The sequence below is a fragment of the Chrysemys picta genome, chromosome 8 (assembly GCF_011386835.1).
Source record: "Chrysemys picta bellii isolate R12L10 chromosome 8, ASM1138683v2, whole genome shotgun sequence".
NCBI lineage: Eukaryota > Metazoa > Chordata > Testudines > Emydidae > Chrysemys > Chrysemys picta.
In genome coordinates, this window is record NC_088798.1 from 18,268,818 (window position 1) to 18,291,317 (window position 22,500).

Consider the following 22,500-nt stretch of genomic DNA (forward strand, 5'->3'; position numbering starts at 1 on the left):
AACCTGTTCTTAAAAATCTCCAATGAGGGACATTCCACAGCCTCCCTAGGTTATCTGTTCCAATTAGGAAGTTTTTCCTAATGTCTGACCTAAATCTCCATTGCTGCAGTTTAAGTCCGTTGCTTCTTGTCCTGTCCTCGGTGATTAAGGAGAACCCTCCTCTTTATAACAACGTTTTACATACTTGAAGACTGTTATCTTGTCCCCCTTCAGTCTTCTCTTCTCCAGACTAAACAAACCCAGTTTTTTCAACTTTCTTCATAGGTCATATTTTCTATACCTTCAGTCATTTTTGTTGCTGTCCTCTGGACTTTCTCCAATTTGTCCATATCTTTATCAAAGTGTGATGCCCAGAACTGGACGCAATACTGCAGTTAGCGGTTTCTCAATGCTGAAAAGTGGTTAAATTCCAAAATTACGCAGATGACCTTTTAATTTAAATATCCAGTGTTCACAACTTCTTGTGAGCTCAAATGTATGGCACAGTACATACATGAACCAATAGTATCTTCAAATAAACTGTGATCTTTTCGCTTAAGTGCAGAGCCCAAAAAAGTACTGAACACACTTCTGACATCTTCCATCAGTTATTCCACACCTGTACCAAAAGCGAGTAGCTAAAATGTTTGCTGGCAGTCTTTTAACCCACTAAACAACACAGCAATTCTCTCCAGCAGCCCATACTTGTGACTTGCAAAACCCGCTGCCAGGCAGGGAAACTAATAATAAAATGCAAGTTTAAAATAGTGAACAGGAGTTCAGTGCTCTGCTACAAAATATTCCTGCACATACTTTGATGGCCTGATTTTTCAGAGATGCTGAGCCTCTTGTTTCAAAATGTAAAAAAAGTAAATTTTTCTACATTCTAATATTGGGGAGGGGAAAGAGGGTACAAAACTGGTTTGTGTGAATGCTGTATCCTATATTTTGTTATGACGAGGAGTTTAATAGACAGACTCAGCATTACCAACCCTAAGTGTTGCTTAAGAGTCAGGCTCCACAAATCATGATTGGTTTAAAAATCATGAAAATTTAAAACTATTAAATCTGGGGAGGGGGGGGGGGTTTCATGTGCCTTGTGTTTTTTTAGCCTTTATGGTTCATCTTTTCAAGCTTTTCTCCACAACGATGAGGACTAGAAATTCTGGATATTTTTTTAAATGACACTTAATAACATGACTCCAGGAGTTGGGACATAAAGAAAAACATGAAATATCATATGCTCAATAAAAAGCAACAGAGTCTTGCATCTGAAGAAGTGAGGTTCTTACCCACGAAAGCTTATGCTCCCAGTACTTCTGTTAGTCTCAAAGGTGCCACAGGACCCTCTGTTGCTTTTTACAGATTCAGACTAACACGGCTACCCCTCTGATACTATACGCTCAATAGTATTGCAAAAGTTAGCAACACTAACATAATGATAAAGGACAAAAATAGCAATAACTGTACAAGGTAAATGCACTGAGCTGGACAGAGAGAAGCCATATAGTCACAAACCAGTCTGGGAAACCCAAAAAAGGTGCTAAGCTGTTGAGGATGTACTTCAAATAACAATCTTCCACTCAGGTATTGGAAGTATATCATCTAGTTGTGGCTTGAGATATTCCCCTGCATTGATTCCATATGGAATACTTCAGTATGAGAACCAGAACATGAAACTGACTTGCCTATTTTCAGCTTCCATCCTGAGGGAAATGCAAGAAGTAAATTCTTTATTAAAGGTGAAATGTTAATAAGATCTTTTCCCAAAGTTCTTTCAACTTTCTAATCAAATGAGGTGTTTGTAACACAAGTAAGAAAATCTACTTTTTTTTACAAAATGCATCCATCTAAAGCTGATGCAGTCCCTTTAACACTGTTAGGCAAAAAGCCAAAGTAATTCAGCTATTAAAAGTTTGGTTTTAGTTTGTCACAAGTGGAAAGGACAGTTTGGCTTGCGTGGAATTGAATTCTGTCGTCGTCCTGATGGCATACAAATTGGAGTCTTATGCTAATAAGTTGGTGTTCTCCCTCTTCTGTGCGTTGTTAGTGTTTATTCCTCTTGCTTCAAGCGAATCAATGGGAGTGCAGCTGTCTAATGTCATCTGTAGGAGAAACCTAGCAGTTGTGCTGCATATCTGTTGCTTCCTTCATCTTGTGTCAGTCTTTTTTTGGTAACAGGAGAGGTACGCACCTTAAGTGACAGCTAAGAAATCTCCATATGACTGTAAGAGAAAAAAAAAAATCCAAGTGCTGTTTCTGTGTCTCAGGGTGCAGTTCTTTGGGAGCCCAGGACTCGTGGTTTTAATGTGTTCGAAACACATGTACGAGGTGGTACGAATATGAGTGGTACGAATATGAGTGTCTAATTCTGGTGATTTGAATTTAGTGTACTTAATCCAGATTTCTGTAATGTCTGTAAAATAATGTTAGTTTAGCATCAAATATTAATAATTCTTAATTGTAGATATATAGATATAGATATATCAACCTTATCATGGACAGATGAGATTATATGTGTTTCTCACTGAGCCATGTCTGTTTTGTTAATGTCATTGGGTATAAATTACTGGCATACAGCTGTTGTGCTGACTTTTTTGTAGTGTCCGGCAGCTGTTTCTTTTCTAGGATTAAACGTCTACTTAAAGTTTTTAAGTCTCACTTCATAAATTAAAACTTTGTTGAAACACTTCCTATTTTAATAATGAAGCAAGTGCAGTCTAAGGAATGAATGAACAATCTCTAGGTACTGGAGTAGGACTTTGGGATCCTGTCCCCAAAAGCTATGTTTCAAGCTCTATTGCTGACTCATTGTATGACATTGGACAAGTTACTGTGCTTATTTGGTCCTCACTTTCCATCTGTAAAATGAGTATAATAATGTTAACCTACCATAAAAGGGGTTTGCAAGAGCTTTGGATGAAAAGTGCTATAAAAGTGCCTGGTACAACGACCATGATGGTGATTGATTATAATGAGCAGTATCATTTTGTACAAAAAGGACACACAATTTTTAAAATAAAATTGTGTGCCCATAAAGGCCAAAGGGCACAATTACAACATAAAGCCATAGCCCAAGGTAGGAGGTTCTGGTGCCACTGCAGCTCAGGAGTTTGGTCATTGCATCCCCATTTGACAAAGAGCTTGTGTTCCCCTGGCAAACGACCAGCTTTGCTAACTGGTACAGGGTGACAGGGCCACAGCTCTGTTCTCTATAGTTAGAGCCCTACCAAATTCACAGTCCATTTTGGTCAAATTCACAGTCATGGGATTTTAAAAATCGTAAGTTTCATGATTTCAGCTATTTAAATCTGAAATGCTATGGTGTTGTAATTGTAGGGGTCCTGACCCAAAAATAATTGTGTGGTGGTCGCAAGGTTATTGTAAGGGGGGGGGGAAGGGATTGGCAGTACTGCTATCCTTACTTCTGCATTGCTGCTGGTGATGGCCCTGCCTTCAGAGCTGGGCAGCTGGAGACCGGTGGCTGATGGCCGGGAGCCCAGCTCTGAAGGCAGAGCCATCGCCAGCAGTAGCGGAGAAGTAAGGATGGCCTGGTATGGTATTGTCACCCTTACTTCTGCTCTGCTGCCTGCAGAGCTGGGCCCTCAATCAGCAGCCACCAATCTCCGGCTTCCCAGCTCTGAAGGCAGCAGCGCAGAAGTAAGGGTGGCATGGTATGGTATTGCCACCCTTACTTCTGTGCTGCTGCTGGCAGGGCACTGCCTTCAGAGCTGGGCGCCTGGCTAACAGCTGCCGCTCTCTGGCCGCCCAGTTCTGAAAGCAGCACAGAAGTAAGGGTGGCGATATCATGACCCCCTCTAAAATAATCCCTTGTCTCCCCCTCTCTCTCTCACTCACTCACACACACACACACACACACACACACACACTCCGTCCCTCCCTTTTGGGTCAGGGCCCCCAATTTGAGAAACGCTGGTCTTCCCCGTGAAATCTCTATAGTATAGGATAAAAGCACACAAAAGACCAGATTTCACGGGGGAAGACCAGATTTCATGGTCCGTGACGTGTTTTTTATGGCCGTGAATTTGGTAGGGCCCTATCTATAGTGAAGCATTTTCTGGAAGCTTGGAGCAATCCTTGGGTTCAGGGACCACCACTGGTGTCCATCCCTTGCACAAATGAGGGTGTGGTGTAGTTGGGAGAAAGCTTCTTGTATCCTTTTAATCCCTCCCGGCGCACTCTCAGGTCCAGTTATTATTGAGCCCTGAATGATGGGAACCATATTTACTGAAAGTTCCGCAAAATATTTGTACTAGATCATGAAAATATATAAGCCAGAGGATTTTAGCAGATCAGGCCATAGCCTCATTATGGGCCATCTATTAGTTACTTTTGGGGGCTATTTTGGTATAAAGAATGTTCAGCGCCCTCATGATCCGCCACTGAGAAAAGTAAAGGGACTTTTTCTAATGGACCAGAATGCATGGGGGGATTCATGTATAAACTATATAAATAATAGACTTCCATTTAATGATTTAACTTCCGTTTTCTATAGACACATAGTATTCATTGGATACTGTATCATCCTGAGTCAAGGTTCTCTGAACATTTTCCGCCCAAATATTATTTGTAATAGTATCATTTGCATATAACTTGCTTATCATTGTTTCCATCACAGACTTGAATTTCAAGAAGTGTGTAACCTCAGTCATCAATATTTTGCAGTCAGTACTGCTAGACAACGGGATGGATTTTACTTTTGTGGTGTTGGTTTATTTGTAAAGTGTGTGTGTGTGTGTGTGTGTGTGTGGTCAACCATTTTCAAGTGAAAGGATTACAAAAGAGCTAGTGGTTTCAAGTGTATTTTTGGGCTATCACTTTAAAAACAGCCTCCTAATTCAGAGCCCCCACAACTACATACAGATCACTGCAGTGGTTCCCATTTTATTTTTGTGGAAACTCCCCCATTGGTGGGTGCCTCTTCCCACTAATGTAGCTTTGTTTGTGTTTTTGTTCTCTCTCCCTTCCTCCCCTGTTGGCTTCCTGGTGTTAGGCTGCCCGTGGAGTGGGTCGAGCTGTGTATCGAAGCAACAAAGTGAAGGTTATTTTGCAGGCTGCTTTCTTGTAGTCATGTACAGATGAGCTGCTCTCATATTCTTCTGAGCTGGAGGGGAAAGCAGGAGGTTTTTCAGGGAGATGCTCGCATCAGCAGTAGTATGTTTGCAGTGGGGAGGACTGGTGGTTATGCAGCTTTCTTTGCCTTCCTTCCTCCTCTACTGCCTTAAGAGCCACTCTTCCCATCATCCCTCAGGTAGGGAAATAATGTACTAGAGCTTTGGGAATTTGGAGGGGACGATGTTCAATGAGGATTTGAGTGGTTGGGGATTCATCCTTGGGGAAAAGTGGATATTTTGTATGTGCATGACGCCTTTTAGGAGAAGCTGCATGGACACGATGGGTCAAAGAGCAGCTTTATGAATTGTATGGAGAATGCAGGTACTAAGGAAATGTCCAGGTGTGCTAAAGGAGCTGTTACAATCTGTTACGTCTGTACAATCTGTTACAATTCATTGTATACTAAGAAGTCGAGTTCATGGCAGTGAAACAATGGCTAGGGAAAATGTGGTGTTCTCCACAAAAAAATATTAAAGTATCACTAAGGACATGACCAAACTGAACAGTTTGGATTTTAGAAGTTAAATCAGGAACATACATGATTGTGAGACATGAAGTTTTATCTCTCTTCCAATACTACTACTTGTTGTTGTTGGCTTTAGGTATTATGACTCTGGATATTCTTGCTATTTATGCAAATGTGAGGTATTTTGAAGATGCCATGTATAAATGCATACATCTCCTTTGACTTTCCTTTGCAGTCCCATTCATTTTTTTTCCTTTTCACTCCGTAGTTCTTGCTGACAATCTGAAGTCTAACCCAGGAATTAAATGGCAATACTTTAGCTCAGAAGAAGGCATTTTTACTGTGTTTCCAGCACACAAGTTCCGGTGTAAGGGAAGTTACGAACACCGTAGCAGGTATGATTTTATTCTTTTTGTGTTCAGATGAAACCAAGTGCTAAAATTATATTCTCAAAATATTGTTTTCAATCCAGCTTCCCGTTTTTCTAAAAAAGTCCTCATGAACGTTGACTCTTTAGGTTGTTCTAAAAATCAGCAAATAAAACTTTCAGTAGAGATTTTACTTGGAAGGATAAAATAAGATTACCCCCAGATACACTCACTTCTCCCTAGCTTCAGCTTAATAACCTTAACAGCCAGTAAACATTTGTAAGTAATGCCTCAGCCTGCTAACATTTCATAGATGGTAGAGAAACGCAGAAGATGGTAGAAAATCAGTTCTTCATTTTCTGCTAGGAAACTTACTTGAAACTGAACAATAAACTAGGGAATAAGCGGTTGGATGATTCAGATAGCCATGCTAATAATCTGTTTATGATGTAACCCTGTTGGAAAGTAGTTTCAGTACAATTTCTTTCCTCCCTGGGCTCTAGTGCCCTTCACTATATGAACTTAGCACCAATGCATAGAGCAACCTGGTGAGAGGTTGTAATATTAAGTTATTCCTACAATTGAATTTCACATCCACCATTTTGAAATTTATACTCCTTTGCAAGTGCTGTAATGCAGAGTTACTGGGCCTGATCTTGCAATCCTTTCTCGGAAGGAACTCCCCACTCATTGTAGTGGGAAGTTCTGCCTGTCTGGAGACTGCAGGATTGAGGCCTACTTCCCTTTTGTAGAAAGGCCTCTGAATTCTCCTAGTTAAATTTTTTTAAATACATGGTTAACATTGGAAGTAATGGACTACTTAGGAAGGCCTTACAGCTTTGTAATTTGCTTGCCAGCATACGAAGGCACCTCGTGGTGGTCTTTTGAGAAAATCTAGTCGCCTTTAATTCTCTCCTTGTATATTAACTAACCTTGCTGGATAATGAATCTTACTAAGGAGATATTAGTTCATACAGGAATATTTCCATATAAGAGAGAGACGATCATAGAGACTGAAAAATGTGTTTTGCTTATCTGTCAAAATTGAGCAATCTAATCTAATATGTAGGTGTTCACCCCATAGTCATCATCATATGATCTGAGTGGCTTGGCTTGTTTGAACATACTGTGGTCTGAGAAGGGTGTGGTGTAAAGATTGAGAGCCAAGAAAACTTGAGTTCTAATCTCAGGTCTGACAAAGACTTCCTCTGACCTTGTGCAAATTACTCAATCTCTGCTTCAATTTCTCCATAAGTAAATTAGAGATATTTTTTACTGGTATTTACCTGAGAGGGTTTGTTGGATGAACTAGTTAACCTTTTAAGTGCTTTGAAGATCAGAAGTACTGTGTAAATGATAAAAAGAACAGGAGTACTTGTGGCACCTTAGAGACTAACAAATTTATTAGAGCATAAGCTTTCGTGGGCTACAACCCACTTCTTCGGATGCATATAGTTTCACTCTATATGCATCCGAAGAAGTGGGTTGTAGCCCACGAAAGCTTATGCTCTAATAAATTTGTTAGTCTCTAAGGTGCCACAAGTACTCCTGTTCTTTTTGAGGATACAGACTAACACGGCTGCTACTCTGAAACCTGTGTAAATGATAAGTATTAATACCGCTGTAGAGCTGCAACCTATTCTATAATTAAGAACTGGTTTGTGCCAGCTGTTTATTTCAATGCCTTTTCTAAAATATTCTGCATTTCCTCTAATAAGACTTCTGTGGGTGATTTTGATGTCCTAAAAATTAGATCCCAAAACTCATGCTTAAAGTCAAGTAGTTTTAGGCCTATGTTAACAGGGGAAAGGGTTCTGTTGTTTTTACTTCTTATTCAGGATCCTTCTAATTTGTTCCAGCTTTGAGGCCTTGAAAAGAGATCTTTGGTAAATCTTTCTCACGTACCTTACAGTATCAAACTATATCTGAACATTTCACCAAGTAGTATATTTTGATGTTGGCACACATACACACGAAAACGCTAAGTGCCTTTAGCAGACTTTGACAAATTTTGATAATCCAGTTTAAAAATGCACAGATAAGAAGGGCTTGTGGAGCATGACCTATGTGCATTACATTCCAGTGCATTCATAGAAAAGCCCTTCCTGGCAGGAGCCTTATTCTCATTGTGATAAACCAAACCTACTGTGCTAACGCAATTATACACAGCTTGCACAGATTTTTACTTGTCATGTAACCAACAAACATCCAGTATTGTATTTATCTCTCCATATGGCCAAGATTGACTATATCAAGCGTTCATCATGAGGCAGTTACTCCTTGTCACTCTTACTCATTCTGTTTCCAAAATCTTTGTGCTGTGTATGCTGAGATAGTTACAGACAGTATGCCCGAACACTGTCACTGCTGATGCTTTAACAAAACAGGTCATTCACTGCAAGTTGCTGGTTGATAACTAAGGCCGAATGTTCCAAAATTAGGGTCTAAAATTGGGCACCAACATAAATAGACACCCAAATACGAGACCTGATTATTAGTGGTGCTGAGTACCCACAACTCTCTTTAGCGTCAGTGGGAGTTGAGCGTTCATCATCTCTAAAGATCAAGCCCTTTTTATTTAAGTGCCTTAATCAGGATTTAGGTGCCTAATCTGCAGGTACTCACACTTGACCATTTGGTTTAAATATTCTAGCCACGGTGTCAGTTGTGTGGATCATTCTATAGTAGCTGGAATCTTCTTTTAGTCACTTATTGTGCAGGGGACTTGTTCAGACTGTGTCACTGAGTTAATACACTTCTACAAAAATTACAGGTTGCAGAACCTCTGGACGTCCATCTGCCAAAACAGTAATTGTGTGGCCTTGTTATTGTCCTTCCTCTTCCCTGTCATTTGTCAGTTGTCATTGCATGATGTATGAAATTAGGCTCCAATCGTGCAAACACTTATGTGCAAACTTAACTTGACTTGCATGAATCGTCCCTTTGACTTCAGTGGAACTACTCAAAGGCATGAAGTAAAAAGTAAGTGTTGCAGGATTGTAAACTCTTTGGGGCACGGACCTTATCTCTCTCTCTTTGTGAACCCTGTTACCTGACTAATGCTTCCTAGCCCTGCAACCCTACTCGTAAACTCATCAGGTTAAGTTTTCAAGGTATTCTTCGCTAATGTAAAATTTCATGAAGCCAAGCAATTATTCCTTTTTTCTTTTCCTTTTATTTAGTAAACTACTATGGAAACTGTAAGCTGAGAGGTCATTGTGATGTCAATATGTTTGTGTCATTTCAGGCCTGTCTATGTCTCTACGGTTAGACCCCAGTCTAAGCACATAGTTATCATTGTGGACCATGGGGCTTCAGTCACAGAGACACAACTTCAAATTGCCAAAGATGCAGCTCAGGTTATTCTGATCTCTATAGATGAACATGATAAGGTGAGGTTGCACTAAGCCACTAGTGTGTCTTTCCTTAGTTTTAACCATCCTCGGAGGGGTGGGAGGTTGTTTACATTTTCATTTTTTGCATTTATCTAAAACAAATGCTTTCAGCTTTTTAGGAAACGTTTTGTAACCATTTTTGTAATGGGAAGCGTTGAGAATACAGTGCATTAGGTACAGGACCAGATGTTAGGAGAGCTGTGTACTAATCCCAACTCTACCATTTGGCACACTAAGTGGCCTTGGGCAAATCATTTAACCTCTGAGACCATTTTCCAGGCTGTGAAATGAAGATAACTTACTTCATTACCTTCCGGGGATGGTGTGAAACATAATTAAGGTCTGCAAAGCTCCTAGAGAGTTTAGATAAGAGAAGAGCATGGCTAAAGCACAGGGGCTGGGTTCCATTTTGCAGCTATGTTGCAGACATTCTGCATGACATTAGGGTCACTTTATCTTTCTCTGCCTTAATTTTCTTCATCTGTAATATAGGAATAAGACTTAATGCATGGAAAGAGTTTTAAAATTCTATGGTAGAAGGTACTATGGTTCCAATTCAGCAGAACACTTAAGTATGCGCTTAAAGTTAAGCATGTGCTTAAGTGTTTTGCTGAATCAGGGGTTATATGAAGGAGAAATATTTATTGTGAGTTAAAACAACACTTTTATTAATTATGCAGTAACTTGGTAATTTTGAGATCAGTTTTACAGGCACACATTTACTGCTGTTGCGGTATGCAGCGGTGTTCTTATTCTGTCACTACTTTTGCATCAATCATAGCTCATAGTAAAGTATGCCACTTATTTCATAAACTATCTTACTGATACATTTAATAGTGCAAGGATTATCACTGCTTTCTTTAACTTATCTACAGGATAAAAAGTGGTGGTGAATTTGGCTCACTTTCAATAAAATATGAAAAGTACAGTAAGTTAGTATAGAGCTCATTATGTTTGCCTATGGAAATTTCCTAGTTTTTTCCCACAAGCGCACCATTTTTCTGTAGGCACTGGAGATTTATTGAAAATGCTCTCTGCAGATTTTGGGTTGAGATATCTATAGCTTGCTTAGATTTTTTGCCTATGAGAGAAGGCAACTATTATGTGTGAGCAGAATGAAGCAGATTTCATCTGAGAAAAAAGGCCAAAGTCTCTTTTTACCTTAATCAGCATAAGTCTAATCCTTTTCAAATGTGATGGATTTATGCCTCAAGCATTTTATTTTTTAACAATTGGTTTTAAATCCACAGAAACTCTTCCGTTGGCTTATCATTTGTGTGCTATATCAGTACATAAAGAATTATAAATGGTAAAATAATCCAATATATTTTCTTCTCTTTTAAGATCTCAGTGCTAACCGTGGCAGACACAGTAAGAACCTGCTCACTGGATCAGTGCTATAAGACATTTTTGTCTCCTGCCACTAGTGAGACAAAAAGGAAGATGTCCACCTTCGTTAGCAGTATAAAATCATCCGACAACCCTACCCAGCATGCAGTGGGATTTCAAAAGGCTTTTCAATTAATACGAAATACAAACAATGGCACAAAACTCCAAGGAAGTAAGTCTGTTTTTATAAAATCCTTTATATTGTTCTTTTTAAGTTTACATATTTCTTTTTTGTCTGAATTGCTCACATTGACAGGAGCCTGGGCAGGGCAGTGTCTTATTAAAAGTATTTACCATGTCGCTCAAATAGCATACACTGGATTTTAAATCCACTTACTTAGTGACTGCTGAAATTGTCCATTACATTTCATTTGCTTCTTCCACCCACTTCCCTTATTATCTGTAATATGTAATTATGGGGATGAGTTGCCAGATCTTTGAATTATTTCCCAGATGTGGATCTTTTTTAATGGTAATCATTAGCACAGCAAACTTCTTTCACTGCCAGGTAAAATTCCCATTTGCACTGATGTGCTCTGGCTATGTAAAGTCCTTGGGAACATATTAATATTTCTCATAACAAAACCATTCACAGAGAACAACCACTGTGCCTGAAATATGGTATGATATTTATATGTATGTGTGAGGGTGGCCTAACTGTATTCTCACTCCTCAAAGAAAATCTGCTTGAATTTGTGTGTGTAAAGACATGTAGAGTTACTCATATCTAGTCCCATGCTTTCTATTTGACTTCCCATTGTTTCGAATGGGCACTGGAGAGAGCCTTAACTGAAACTTACTATTAAGAAAAGAAAGCAATAACACACATCCAAGGAGCCTGGTGCTCGACCCGGAGCAATGGAGTGAACTGTGCTCCCATTTCACTTTGTACGCCTCTAGATTGGTAAGCACTCGGATCTGTTGAGCTATAGGCCCAACATATCTGAGGCTATCTTGTATTTCTGTCTAGTTCAGCTCAAACATAGGTTTTGTCAAGGGCAGGCTTTTAACTTGTGACAAAGTGAGGGAAGGGTAGCGGCCTGGTGATGATAAATCTAATGCAGCTGACGTTGGCTGGAATAAGTCTTACTTAGTTATCATTCGTTATTTCAAAGAACGTTGGCAATAGATTCTTGCTTATGTTTGTAGCATTCCATGTGTATTGGGAATAGAAGACGCTGGTATATTCTGCAGTGTGAAAACACATGGGTTTATTTCAGTTTCATGAATAATACTTGTTATATTTTAGGCACTGGTACATAAGGACACGTTATTTGAAGCTCAAAGTTCAATACACAGTCTCTCCTTTTAAGGCTATGTGTGAGAACAAAAGAATTTTTAAGATTTATAATGTGTACCACAAACCCGAGAGCCTGAGCGACAGGACACAATGATTCTGAGAAGAGGATGTGTGATGCACTTCCATTTTCTTGTAAACAATCTTCTTGTCTAATTTTTGTTTCTGGTACAAAAAGAAACAAGATAATATTATTCTTTTTTACTGTGAATTTTTAATGTTCTGTTCCCTAAAAGGATCTGCAAGCGTGTCAGAGAAACCATTCACATGCAGAAAAGTAAATTAATAATGGAAAAAAATGAGGCATTCCTGGTGTGTAAGATAAGAATTATACTGAAAAGATGGACGTTTCTGCGTTCCCCAGCCTTCTGACAATATTTATTATATTGGTGTCACCAGCAGCTCAGTAATTATTTTACGTTCATGTGGTGCCTTTAATCCCAAAGTATTGTAAAGTGCTTTGCAAACGGTATATATACACCACAGCCACAAAACTCCTGTAGCTTCTGGATTTACAGGACACACCAGGTGGACGAGTAATGCACAGCCTGCTCCAGAAGTGGAGAAAATTTAAAGACCGGGCTCTTGGGAGAGTTAAGGGCTTTGTATTGTAAAAAAATTTTATTTTTTTTCCCCAGTGCTATTGTAGGAAGGAAAATGTGGTTCATTAACTGTATAGGAGAACTGGCTAATTGTCATAAAACCTTTCCCGGAAATAAGAGGATACTCCTGGAGGAGAGTTTTTTTTAAACCAGATTAGATTTAAAAGCTGTCTCTAGTTAAAGAGTGGGGGGTGAGGGGAGGGGGGAAATAAAAAAGGAAAGGAGAATAGAAGTTTCGGTGCTTCTTTGCATCAAAAAACACTTTTGATTTAAATCGTTTTCAAGCCATTAGTTCAGAACACACACAACAGTGAACTGATGTTCAAAACTATTTTTTTTTTTTTAAATCAGTCAGGCAAGACTTGACATTTCCACCAAAGCAAGGGAATTCAGAGGTAAGCTAGCAGTCTTTCAGAAATATGCTTCAGTGTGCTTTGGCATTGTAGGACCAATGTATGATCCCGAACTGATACATAAGATGCTTTAAATGCTGAACTATAGGATGGAGCGTAAGCATTCATTTGAATTTACTTGAGGTTTTGAGATAGGCCGCTAACATAAGACATTCTTTACAGCTTGAAAAATATGTTGATATGTGTTCAGTCTAAGTAGGGCAAAATGACTTAGAATGGTAAGTATGTGTCATGTCTTATTCTTCAAACTTATAACATATAATGTTGCATTTCCATAGTGCCTTCCATCCTTTAGGATCCCAAAGATCAAGTGGTGGTGATGGTGTTTGTTATTGTTTGTTTGTTATTGTATTACCATATTACATAGGAGCCCTGGAGTCATGGACCCCATTGTGCTAGGAGCTGTACAAACACATAAGCCATGGATTAAATTCTGACTGCCCCAGCACTGGAGGGGGTGAGGGTGTAAGAATCTCTTTCCCCCACATTACCATTGTACACCCATTCATATAGGGAGCCAGAATGCCGACAAGGAAGTCATCTCAAGTTAGTGTGACCAGAAACATTCCACCCCAAAATCATAGAATATCAGGGTTGAAAGGGACCTTAGTAGATCATCTAGTCCAACCCCCTGCTCAAAGCAGGACTAATCCCCAACTATTTTTTTTGCCCCAGATCCCTAAATGGCCCTCTCAAGGATTGAACTCACAACCCTGGGTTTAGAAGGCCAACGCTCAAACCACTGATTTGCTTCACCAGGGCTTCTGAACAAGAAATTTTGCAACAACAACAAAATGATTATTTTTGAAACTAGGCAAAAATGTACTTTATTTTCTCTACTGAAGATTTCATGACATCAGATATGCTACACTAAAAATGCAGGTGCTGTGAGCTGCTGGGAAATGCAGAATCAAACTTGCTCCAATTTATCAACTTCCTTCTTCAAGTGTGAATACCAGAACTGGACACAGTATTCCACAGTGTCACATCAGTGCATAATAGAGTTAATATAACCTTCCTACTCCTCCTCCTCACCAGCCACTGCCCTATAGCCTAGTGCCTAGCCAACTTTTTCCTGCTGAAGAGATGAGAAATGAACCAATAACATTGTTTGGATTTCTTTTGTTCCTCTTCACTGACTCACAGGCCGCGTAATGAGAGCATCCCTGCTGCAGTTGGGGCTTTTGCAAACCATAGAGGGGCCACAAAGTTTGCTCTGTAAATGAGTCATTCAGTAAATGAGTCAAACTCACCCAGTTGCTCCTGGAGTTCCTCTGCAAAAGAAAAATGGGGAGAAGCAGAAAACAGTTCAGTGTACGTCCACTTAGCTACAAATTGAAGAGGGTGAAAGGGACCCTTTCTTTACTGAATAGCATAAATAAGGGTGCCACAGAGCCTTCTCTGACTATTCAATCTGTGAGTTAGCCCCATGCATATTTCTCCAGATAATAGAGGGACAAATTCTATTCTTGCTTTAATAATTTGAACAAGAAGCTTCATGGCTGCAACTAATTAGTAAAGTGTGTGTGTGAGACACACGATTCTCCTCTACTAATATGATATCTGCTATGAAATGTTCAGTAACACTACTTAAATAATGACCCATATTCCATTTCAGTTTCAATGCAGAGACCTTTTATGTGTCCATTTCCTTTCATTTTGTGTAACTATGGAAGAGGGTTATGGTTTTGGGGGGGGATACGAAATAGTAACGGGGGAACCTATTTAAATTTCAACAATGTAAAAGCAGCACAGCTCAGATCTAGCAAATGCTAATATATGCTATTATAAATGAGGTCGTATTGGGAATAGGTAGGAGACATGGTGGGTTATCACAGACAGGTGGTGGCCAAAGTACAAACGGAGGTGTAAGAGTTACTTTTACAGGCAGCTGCTGACAACTGCCACTAGTGCAGTAACCCTCCACACAACTCCTGTGTTAGCTGGAAAGCCACCAAGAGCTCTTTAAATATAGGAATCACTCAAGTGCATCCATCCCTGGGGTGGGACATCGCAGACATTTCACTATTTAGCAGTGTTGGACAAAAAGTGAAGAATACTCCAACCAGCCAAAATGGCATGGAGATCTAAGGTAGGCAAAATGTAATTACCTATAGGGAAATTTTATTATTGGGGGCTAACATCCCAACTCCTGCCACAGGACCTTTAGTAACTACATGCACCTTAGGTCTCAGCTAGGAGAAAGCTCAGGGCTGTCCCTGTGGGATGAAGCTGTCCCTCTCAAGGGAGGAGTGTCACTGTACTGAATCACCAAAACAACTTCCTGCAGGACTCTGTGTTCCTGGATTGTTTCCCTTCCATGTTCTGACCAGGACAGAACTTGTCTAGTCCAAGAAATCACAGTCTGGACTAGAAAACTATATAGTGTGTTAGAATGTGTGAGCTGAAACTCGTGAATCTTTGTTAGCTGAAACTGTGGGAACTGAAAGTGCATTGGGAATTATAAAGGCCTTCACAACCACACAGTGAGTGTTTTCATGCATTTCATCCACTCTTATAAGTAAGGTTGTTGATAACTTCACATTTATCTTCTTTTACTGACATAAGGATTTTTACTGCATTGCTGAATGTTTCGAGTAAATTGGAATCTAATATACTGTCTGCCATATATATTTCTGATTAGATACAGATATGGTCATAATTTATCTGTCAGCTGGGATTACATCAAAAGATGCTTCAGATGATGATAAAAAGGCTACTCTCCGTGTCATCAATGAAGAAAATAGTTTCCTCAATAACTCAGTAATGATTCTCACTTATGCACTCATGAACGGTAAGAAATGTGTGCCAAATTTCTGGTAGATTAAAATTCTCTAGTAACCCGGTGCAGTGTTATTCTGTGTCTGTTTGTTTGAAAGGGTGAAAAGTGAGTTTTGGCCCTTAGAATCCAGAGGTCATTCCGCAGATTATAACAGTTTCCTATTTGGGGCATAAAACTACTTAGTCATATGTTTGCAAACCAAAATTCAAACGATCTGATTTATATATGTTGCCTGAAATGCTGAATGCCAAGCACCATGGGGCAAATTCAATACGTGGTGTAACTATAGACTTTGCTGGAGCCTCACCCTCCGACACCAAGACGGAATTTGGAAGAGTTTCCCGATTAAGGCCCCAATTCAGCAAACACGTAAGCATGTGTTTAGCTCCTATTGATATTGATGGGATTTAAGTCTGAGCTTGAAGTCAAGCATGTGCTTAAGTGCTTTGCTGAACTGGTGCTTAAGCCAAGAATAAAGTTAAAGGTACGCACACTGACCCAGTGGAATCATAGTCCTTTTTTCAAAAATATCTGTAGCACAGAAAGCAGTAGACTGTCATATTAGCATGGGTTGTACACGCACCCCATCCAGGGAAGCTTATATCTGGCCACGGAGAATGTGCATGCAACCCACACTAACACACTGTGTGGCTGTATAGCAGATGAAATTCCCATTTGGGTCCCCACTTTCAAGAATTCCCTTTGTTAGGTCATCTGCAGGGACTGAATCCTGGCAGATCTGTCTCTAAAAGCATGAGACTCTGTTGCTTGAGCTAAAGGACAAGGTCTATTAACTCCAAGGCCGCATAGCAGATTCATAAATCTCTGCATGGACTAGCCACTGGTGGGAGACAATGGGTTACACAAAGCTCTCTGTTTAAAAAAAAAATGGTAAAAAATATTGAAATAGTGACATGGAGCAACCATCTTGAGTTTCTGTACAGTGGAACATTGTCTGAGTGGACACCTTTTAAATCCTGTAGTGACTGATTATACCTACATTATAATTCACCCAACCAGTATTAGTCACTAAACAGTACTCCACACTTCCACGTAAATAGGCATTCACCATGTTCAGACTAACTGCATGAGTTGGCAACACAAAGTACGTACTGTACTGTAGTTTTAATTTGGAGTAAGATGTAGGAGACTCAACTGAAAATAAATTTCTTACTTTCTGCTCCCTTATCCTGGCAATATCTCTTTTTCAGAGGGAGTGACAGGCTTAAAAGAACTGGCATTTCTCCGAGATCTGGCAGAACAGAACTCAGTGAAGTATGGAGTGCCTGATCGAACTGCCCTACCTGTGATCAAGGGGAGTATGATGGTCTTGAACCAGCTCAGTAACTTGGAAACCACAGTGGGTCGATTTTATACAAACCTCCCCAACCGAATGATTGATGAGGCAGTCTTCAGTCTGCCCTTCTCAGATGAAATGGGAGACGGTAAGTGCTTAGAAAATCTGAAATTGAACATCATGGTTACTACACCATGTTTGCCTGGGGGCCAGAAGTAGGATGAAATCGGAGTCTCTATGATGGCTGTACATCAATGGAGTGTTTCCCCAAATACGTTGCCCAGATCCACCAGTTACAGACCACTTTGTGCTGATATAGCGCAGTTGTGGACGTGAATCTGACCTGTTGCTTAAACCCTGTATAAACCCTAATGTTCACATGTTTTATTTTACTTGGTTGCAATAGAGAAATCAGATGGAACTATGCAGAAGATGAGGGGATGATGTCATGTGTAAATGTTTGCCTAGGATCGCAAGAAACATGCAGCCAGTCCTGCACAGAGCCCTCATAAAAAGTGCATAGGGATGCAAAGGCCCCAGTGTTCCACATGTGGCCCCTTTCACATGCTTATGGGAGGAGTTGGGACTTGGAGGATATTTAATATAGGCTCTTGCACTGGCCTGAATGTCATTGTGAGACAGAGTACTAGTCTGTAAAGCGATGCTTCTCTGCCTCTGCTCATGTTTCTGTAAAGTGAGGAGGAAAAAACCCTACTTTACAGGGGAGTTGGGAATGGCATTAGTGTTTTCCCAGTGCTTTGAAGATTTAAGGTGCTATGTAATTACCAGGGGCGGCAAGCTGCAGGGGGCGGCCTGCCGGTCGCTGTGAGGGCAGCAGTCAGGCTGCTTTCGGCGGCGTTTCTGCGGGAGGTTCGCCGGTCCCGCGGTTTTGGCGGCAGTTCGGCAGCGGGTATGCTGGCGCGGGACCGGCAGATCACCCGCAGAACTGCCATTGAATCCGCGGGACCGGGGCAGACCTCCTGCAGAAACGCCACCAAAGGCGGTCTGACTGCCGTGCTTGGGGCGGCAAAAAACATAGAGCCGCCCCTGGTAATTACTAACTATTAGAGTTAATAAGCTTAACAACTCCTGCATTTCTCTGGACATTGCTTTCCATTTTCTTTTGTGTGATGTTATGGAGGAGGGGTTAAGGAGTATGGCTCACCAGGGTTTCCAGACCTCTAAGGCAGGTTGTCCTTATTTGCCATCTGATCTTGAGAGTCTGAAGTCCTCCCTGTGTTCTGAGATTGCTCCTGGACATGCTTCTCTCATGCAGAATGATAGCCTAGTTTTCTCTTTTCTCATCACTCTGCGTGATGCATTGCCACTCATCTCTCACACATCCACATCCAAGCATAGTGGAGAAGTTGTACAACATAAGGATTATAAATGGTACAATTGAATAGATTTAGCTTACATAATTAGGAGTGTGCATGGGTTTTTTTATTTTTTTAAAAAACCTCATTTATGGAGATGAATTTGATATCTGTTTTATATTAAAGGGGTGAGTGAGTTTCCATATGGCCATGACACAGAAAGTAAGACAGAAATGGACTGCTACATTTTTACCTCAGGCATTTCTAAAAATCATTGTAATGCTTTTGGTTATAATACCCAGTAAAATGGCTGTGTTGGGATTTAGTTAAGAAGAAGAGGCTGACATACTACATATATAATCAGATGAGCAAAATTCATCCCAATTCATATTTTACGAGTAAGATTTTTTTATTCTTGTTAACATTTTTATAGCTGCATGGGGGGGGGGGAGTAAAAATACAGACCTTAAGAAAAATACAAAAAGAAAAAAAAAAAGAGAATCTAGGTCCTTTTTATATTAATTCACATTCTTGTCCCTAAGGCATCTGACTGTGTGCCGATGAAGAAACAAAATGTAAAATGCACTGTGTGTTTTAATAACTTATGGTATATTCAATGTACCACTTTAACTCACCACCAGAAAGGTAAAAAGTGGCTAATATGGGGATGGAAGAAGGGGAATACAACTGTTGTAGCATAATTCACTTACTTCCTAAACTTCCACTTCTCAGCCTTCCATCCTGTCACCAAGCCCCGACTCCCACATTTCTACTGTTAAATGCTAGCAGCAGTTCTATATTCTGACTCCAGAAGTGCTGTCAATAAGAGATGTCAAAGCTGATAGAGCTTCTGTTGTCTTTAACGCTGTTATTTAATCATGGGCTTCAAGTATTACCATTGTTTGACATCTATCACTGAAAGCATTTCTTGAATCAGATGATCATAGTACTACTACTGGTACTTCACTGGGTCACCATATCACGTTGTCCTAGGGAAACAATTGCAACAAATGGGTTAAAATTGCCTTAACTTTTACAGAGGGTTGAATTATACATATTGAATTTGAACTGAATATTGAATTATACATACAAATTCTCAGAACTGTGACTTACGAAGGGAAGCCTACATATGGACTTGATCAAACACCCATCGAAACCTGTGGGAGTCTTTTGACTTCATTGGGAGTTTAATCGGGGCCTACTTGCTAAGTCTTTAATTTTAGCTTTTGAAAATACTCCTACATGTTACGGCAGCAACTTTTTGAAAATTGAATATGCTGGACAAAAGGATGTTTTTGTCACCTGGTTACACAAGTTAACATCCCCTCTTTTCTATTTAGCACAGAACTGGTGAAGAACATACTTTACGTTAATTAACTGGCAAGTTCATTATTGCTAATGCTTTCTGTGCTCTTCCTTTTATCTCAAGGTCTGATAATGACTGTAAGTAAACCTTGTTACTTTGGAAACATGCTGCTTGGGATTGTGGGAGTGGATGTTAACCTGGCATATATCTTGGAGGATGTGACCTATTATCAAGATTCTTTGGCTTCCTACACAATTTCTCATAGACAATAAAGGTGATTTTGTGGTTCAGATACATAAATACATTATCTTCCTGTTTGGTGAAATTAGACTGTAGAAAACCAACTCCTTATTCTGCTCCTTATTTGTAAGTAGAATGGTAAAGTGAACAGTGCCGTTTCTCAACAGATTGTGTGTCAGTTGTTTAAGTAGTTCTGTCTAACAGTAATTGTTGGACAGATAGGGTATATAAGCAGATTTATGGTTTGCGTTTATTATACAGGGGTTTCATTGATATAAAAATGTTGCTATGAAATAGATTGTTTTCACAGTTGTAGGCCAGAAAGCCAAAACTATGGCTTTTGCAAGTAAATTTGTTTATATTGTAAGTTTTTTCACTTTTTATGCTATGGTCATTTTAGTCATTTTTTGTTTGAGTTAATTTACCAAGTTCTTAAAATTCTGTTGTCACTAAACTGCTTTATGATGTGATGGTATGGTTACTGTTAGGGTAGTTTCTTAAGTAAATTGGAGGACTTTCATACATGTAGTCAGTGTACTTGTTTTTATGTTCTTTCTCTGCTTATTACATACTGAACCAACACTTGTACTGAACACATTTTTTGTTCTTTTTAGGGTATACTCTTATGCATCCATCCCTTACAAGGCCTTATTTGCTGTCTGAACCACCACTTCACACTGACATCATACATTACGAGAACATTCCAAAATTTGAATTGGTTCGGCAGAACATCCTTAGGTAAGGAAGAACTGAGACTCAAGTCATAGCTTGCTAAGATCAATGATTCACAGGACTCAGAAGTGTTTGTACAAAACCCTTTAATAGGAGCTACTTTATAGAATTATAATTACTGTGTTTAATATTTCTATTGCAGTAGTACCCAGAGATCCCTGCTAGGATCGAGGTCCCATTCTCTTGCCAGTGCAGGACAGTGTTTTCTACCACATTATCCATTCTATCCTTAAATGTGCCAAGCGATAGTTTCCACAGCTTCCTTTGGGGGAGACTTCTAATCTAATAGTAGAGCTGATTGTTGGGAAGTTTTCCTTGATATTCAGTCTGGATTTTTCCTTCCTATATTTTAGACAGTAATTCCTAGTTAATATCCTAAATAACTACTCTCACTACATGGGGTTCAAATAAGTAATCAAACTACTGTATGCATATCTGCTGCTTAAAATGTTTCCTCAATCCTTCCAGCCCCTATCCTCCTCCTTAGTAATTTTTGCAGTTCTTTTCTGAACATTCTCCAGCTTTTAGATCTTTTTCACTGTTTCAGGTGTGGTTAGGCAGGCCATTTGTCCGGTTTTAAGCCGGACAGTCCTCTTTTTCTATGATTCCCTGTGTGGTATTGAGACAAAATCAGACATGATTTTGTCTTGGATCATGGATGGGAGATACTAATGAAGAGTGCTCTACTCTGCCGCCACCAGTTTGACATCATATGCACTGTGCCCATGATGTCACACTGGTGGGACTCGGAGCAGCGCGTTCTTCAAAATGGCATCCATGCAGTCACTCCACTGGGATCATGGTGGTGCATTCTTCAAAATGGTGTCCTCCTGCAGTGTGACTTCACACACAGAATGCAGGCAAGGTCACACTGGCAGGGGTGGGGGTCACACTGGCAGGCGTGGGCCCATACCATTACTGGAAGTGCTGGGAATGGTTGCACCATATCCAGAAAGACCCTGATCCTAATCCACTGAAGTCCTTGGGAGTTTTTCTGTAAACTTCGAAGGGCTTTTGAGTGAAGCTAGGTTTACACTTAAGCTGCTAAAGTGGCACAGCTGCGCCGCTGTAGGACTTCAGTGTAGACACTCGCTACGGCAATGGGAGGGGTTCTTCCATCAACCTAGTAATGTCTACACCAGGGGTTAAGTCTGCTTAACTGTGCTGCTCATGGGTGGGGATCTTTTACGCCCCTGAGCGTCGTAGCTGGGTCAACCTAACTCATTAGCATATACCTGGCTTTAGACATATGGGGAGAAACTCCTCCCTACCAGGGCCAGCTTTAGGCACTGCGGAGCCCAATTCGAAAGAGCCGAAGACAGCAGCGGGACTTCGGCGGCAGCTCAATTGGCTGCCGGTGCCTTTGACGGCACGTCGGCGGATGGTCTTTCTTCCGCGGCAGCGATTGAGCTGCCGCTGAAGTCCCGCCGCTGTCTTGGGCGGCAGCTCAATTGGCTGCCGGTGTCTTCGGCGGCACATCAGTAGAGGGCCCTTAGGGATGTTGCAGGGCCCTCTTAGGAGCGCGGGGCCCGATTCGGGCGAATCGCCCTAAAGCCGGCCCTGCTATATCATGTGATGCCTCTATGTACGCAACTGCACAGAGAACAGAGGCACACCCTCTGTCCCAAGTAGGGGTTGATGTGACAATACATGATTTAGAGAGAGAGAATCTGGCATTGGCCTATTTCGCTGGCTGTTGCCACATTGCTAAACCATGTGTGATTTGCTGTCCATTTGGGCCCCTTCACTGTTACTACTTCTCAGTGTTCCGCCTCCCACTGA

The 22,500-nt window shown here is 40.5% G+C and overlaps 1 protein-coding gene across 1 annotated transcript in view; it reads left to right on the plus strand.

The window, feature by feature from the left end:
• CACHD1 (cache domain containing 1) overlaps positions 1 to 22,500 on the plus strand; it is a 203,710-nt gene that overhangs the window by 135,541 nt on the left and 45,669 nt on the right. The window contains 8 exon segments of the mRNA XM_005300064.5: positions 5,850 to 5,976; positions 9,197 to 9,341; positions 10,689 to 10,905; positions 15,690 to 15,839; positions 17,039 to 17,272; positions 19,870 to 20,000; positions 20,002 to 20,020; positions 20,601 to 20,724. Of these exon segments, the coding sequence (XP_005300121.1) occupies positions 5,850 to 5,976; positions 9,197 to 9,341; positions 10,689 to 10,905; positions 15,690 to 15,839; positions 17,039 to 17,272; positions 19,870 to 20,000; positions 20,002 to 20,020; positions 20,601 to 20,724 (1,147 nt within the window).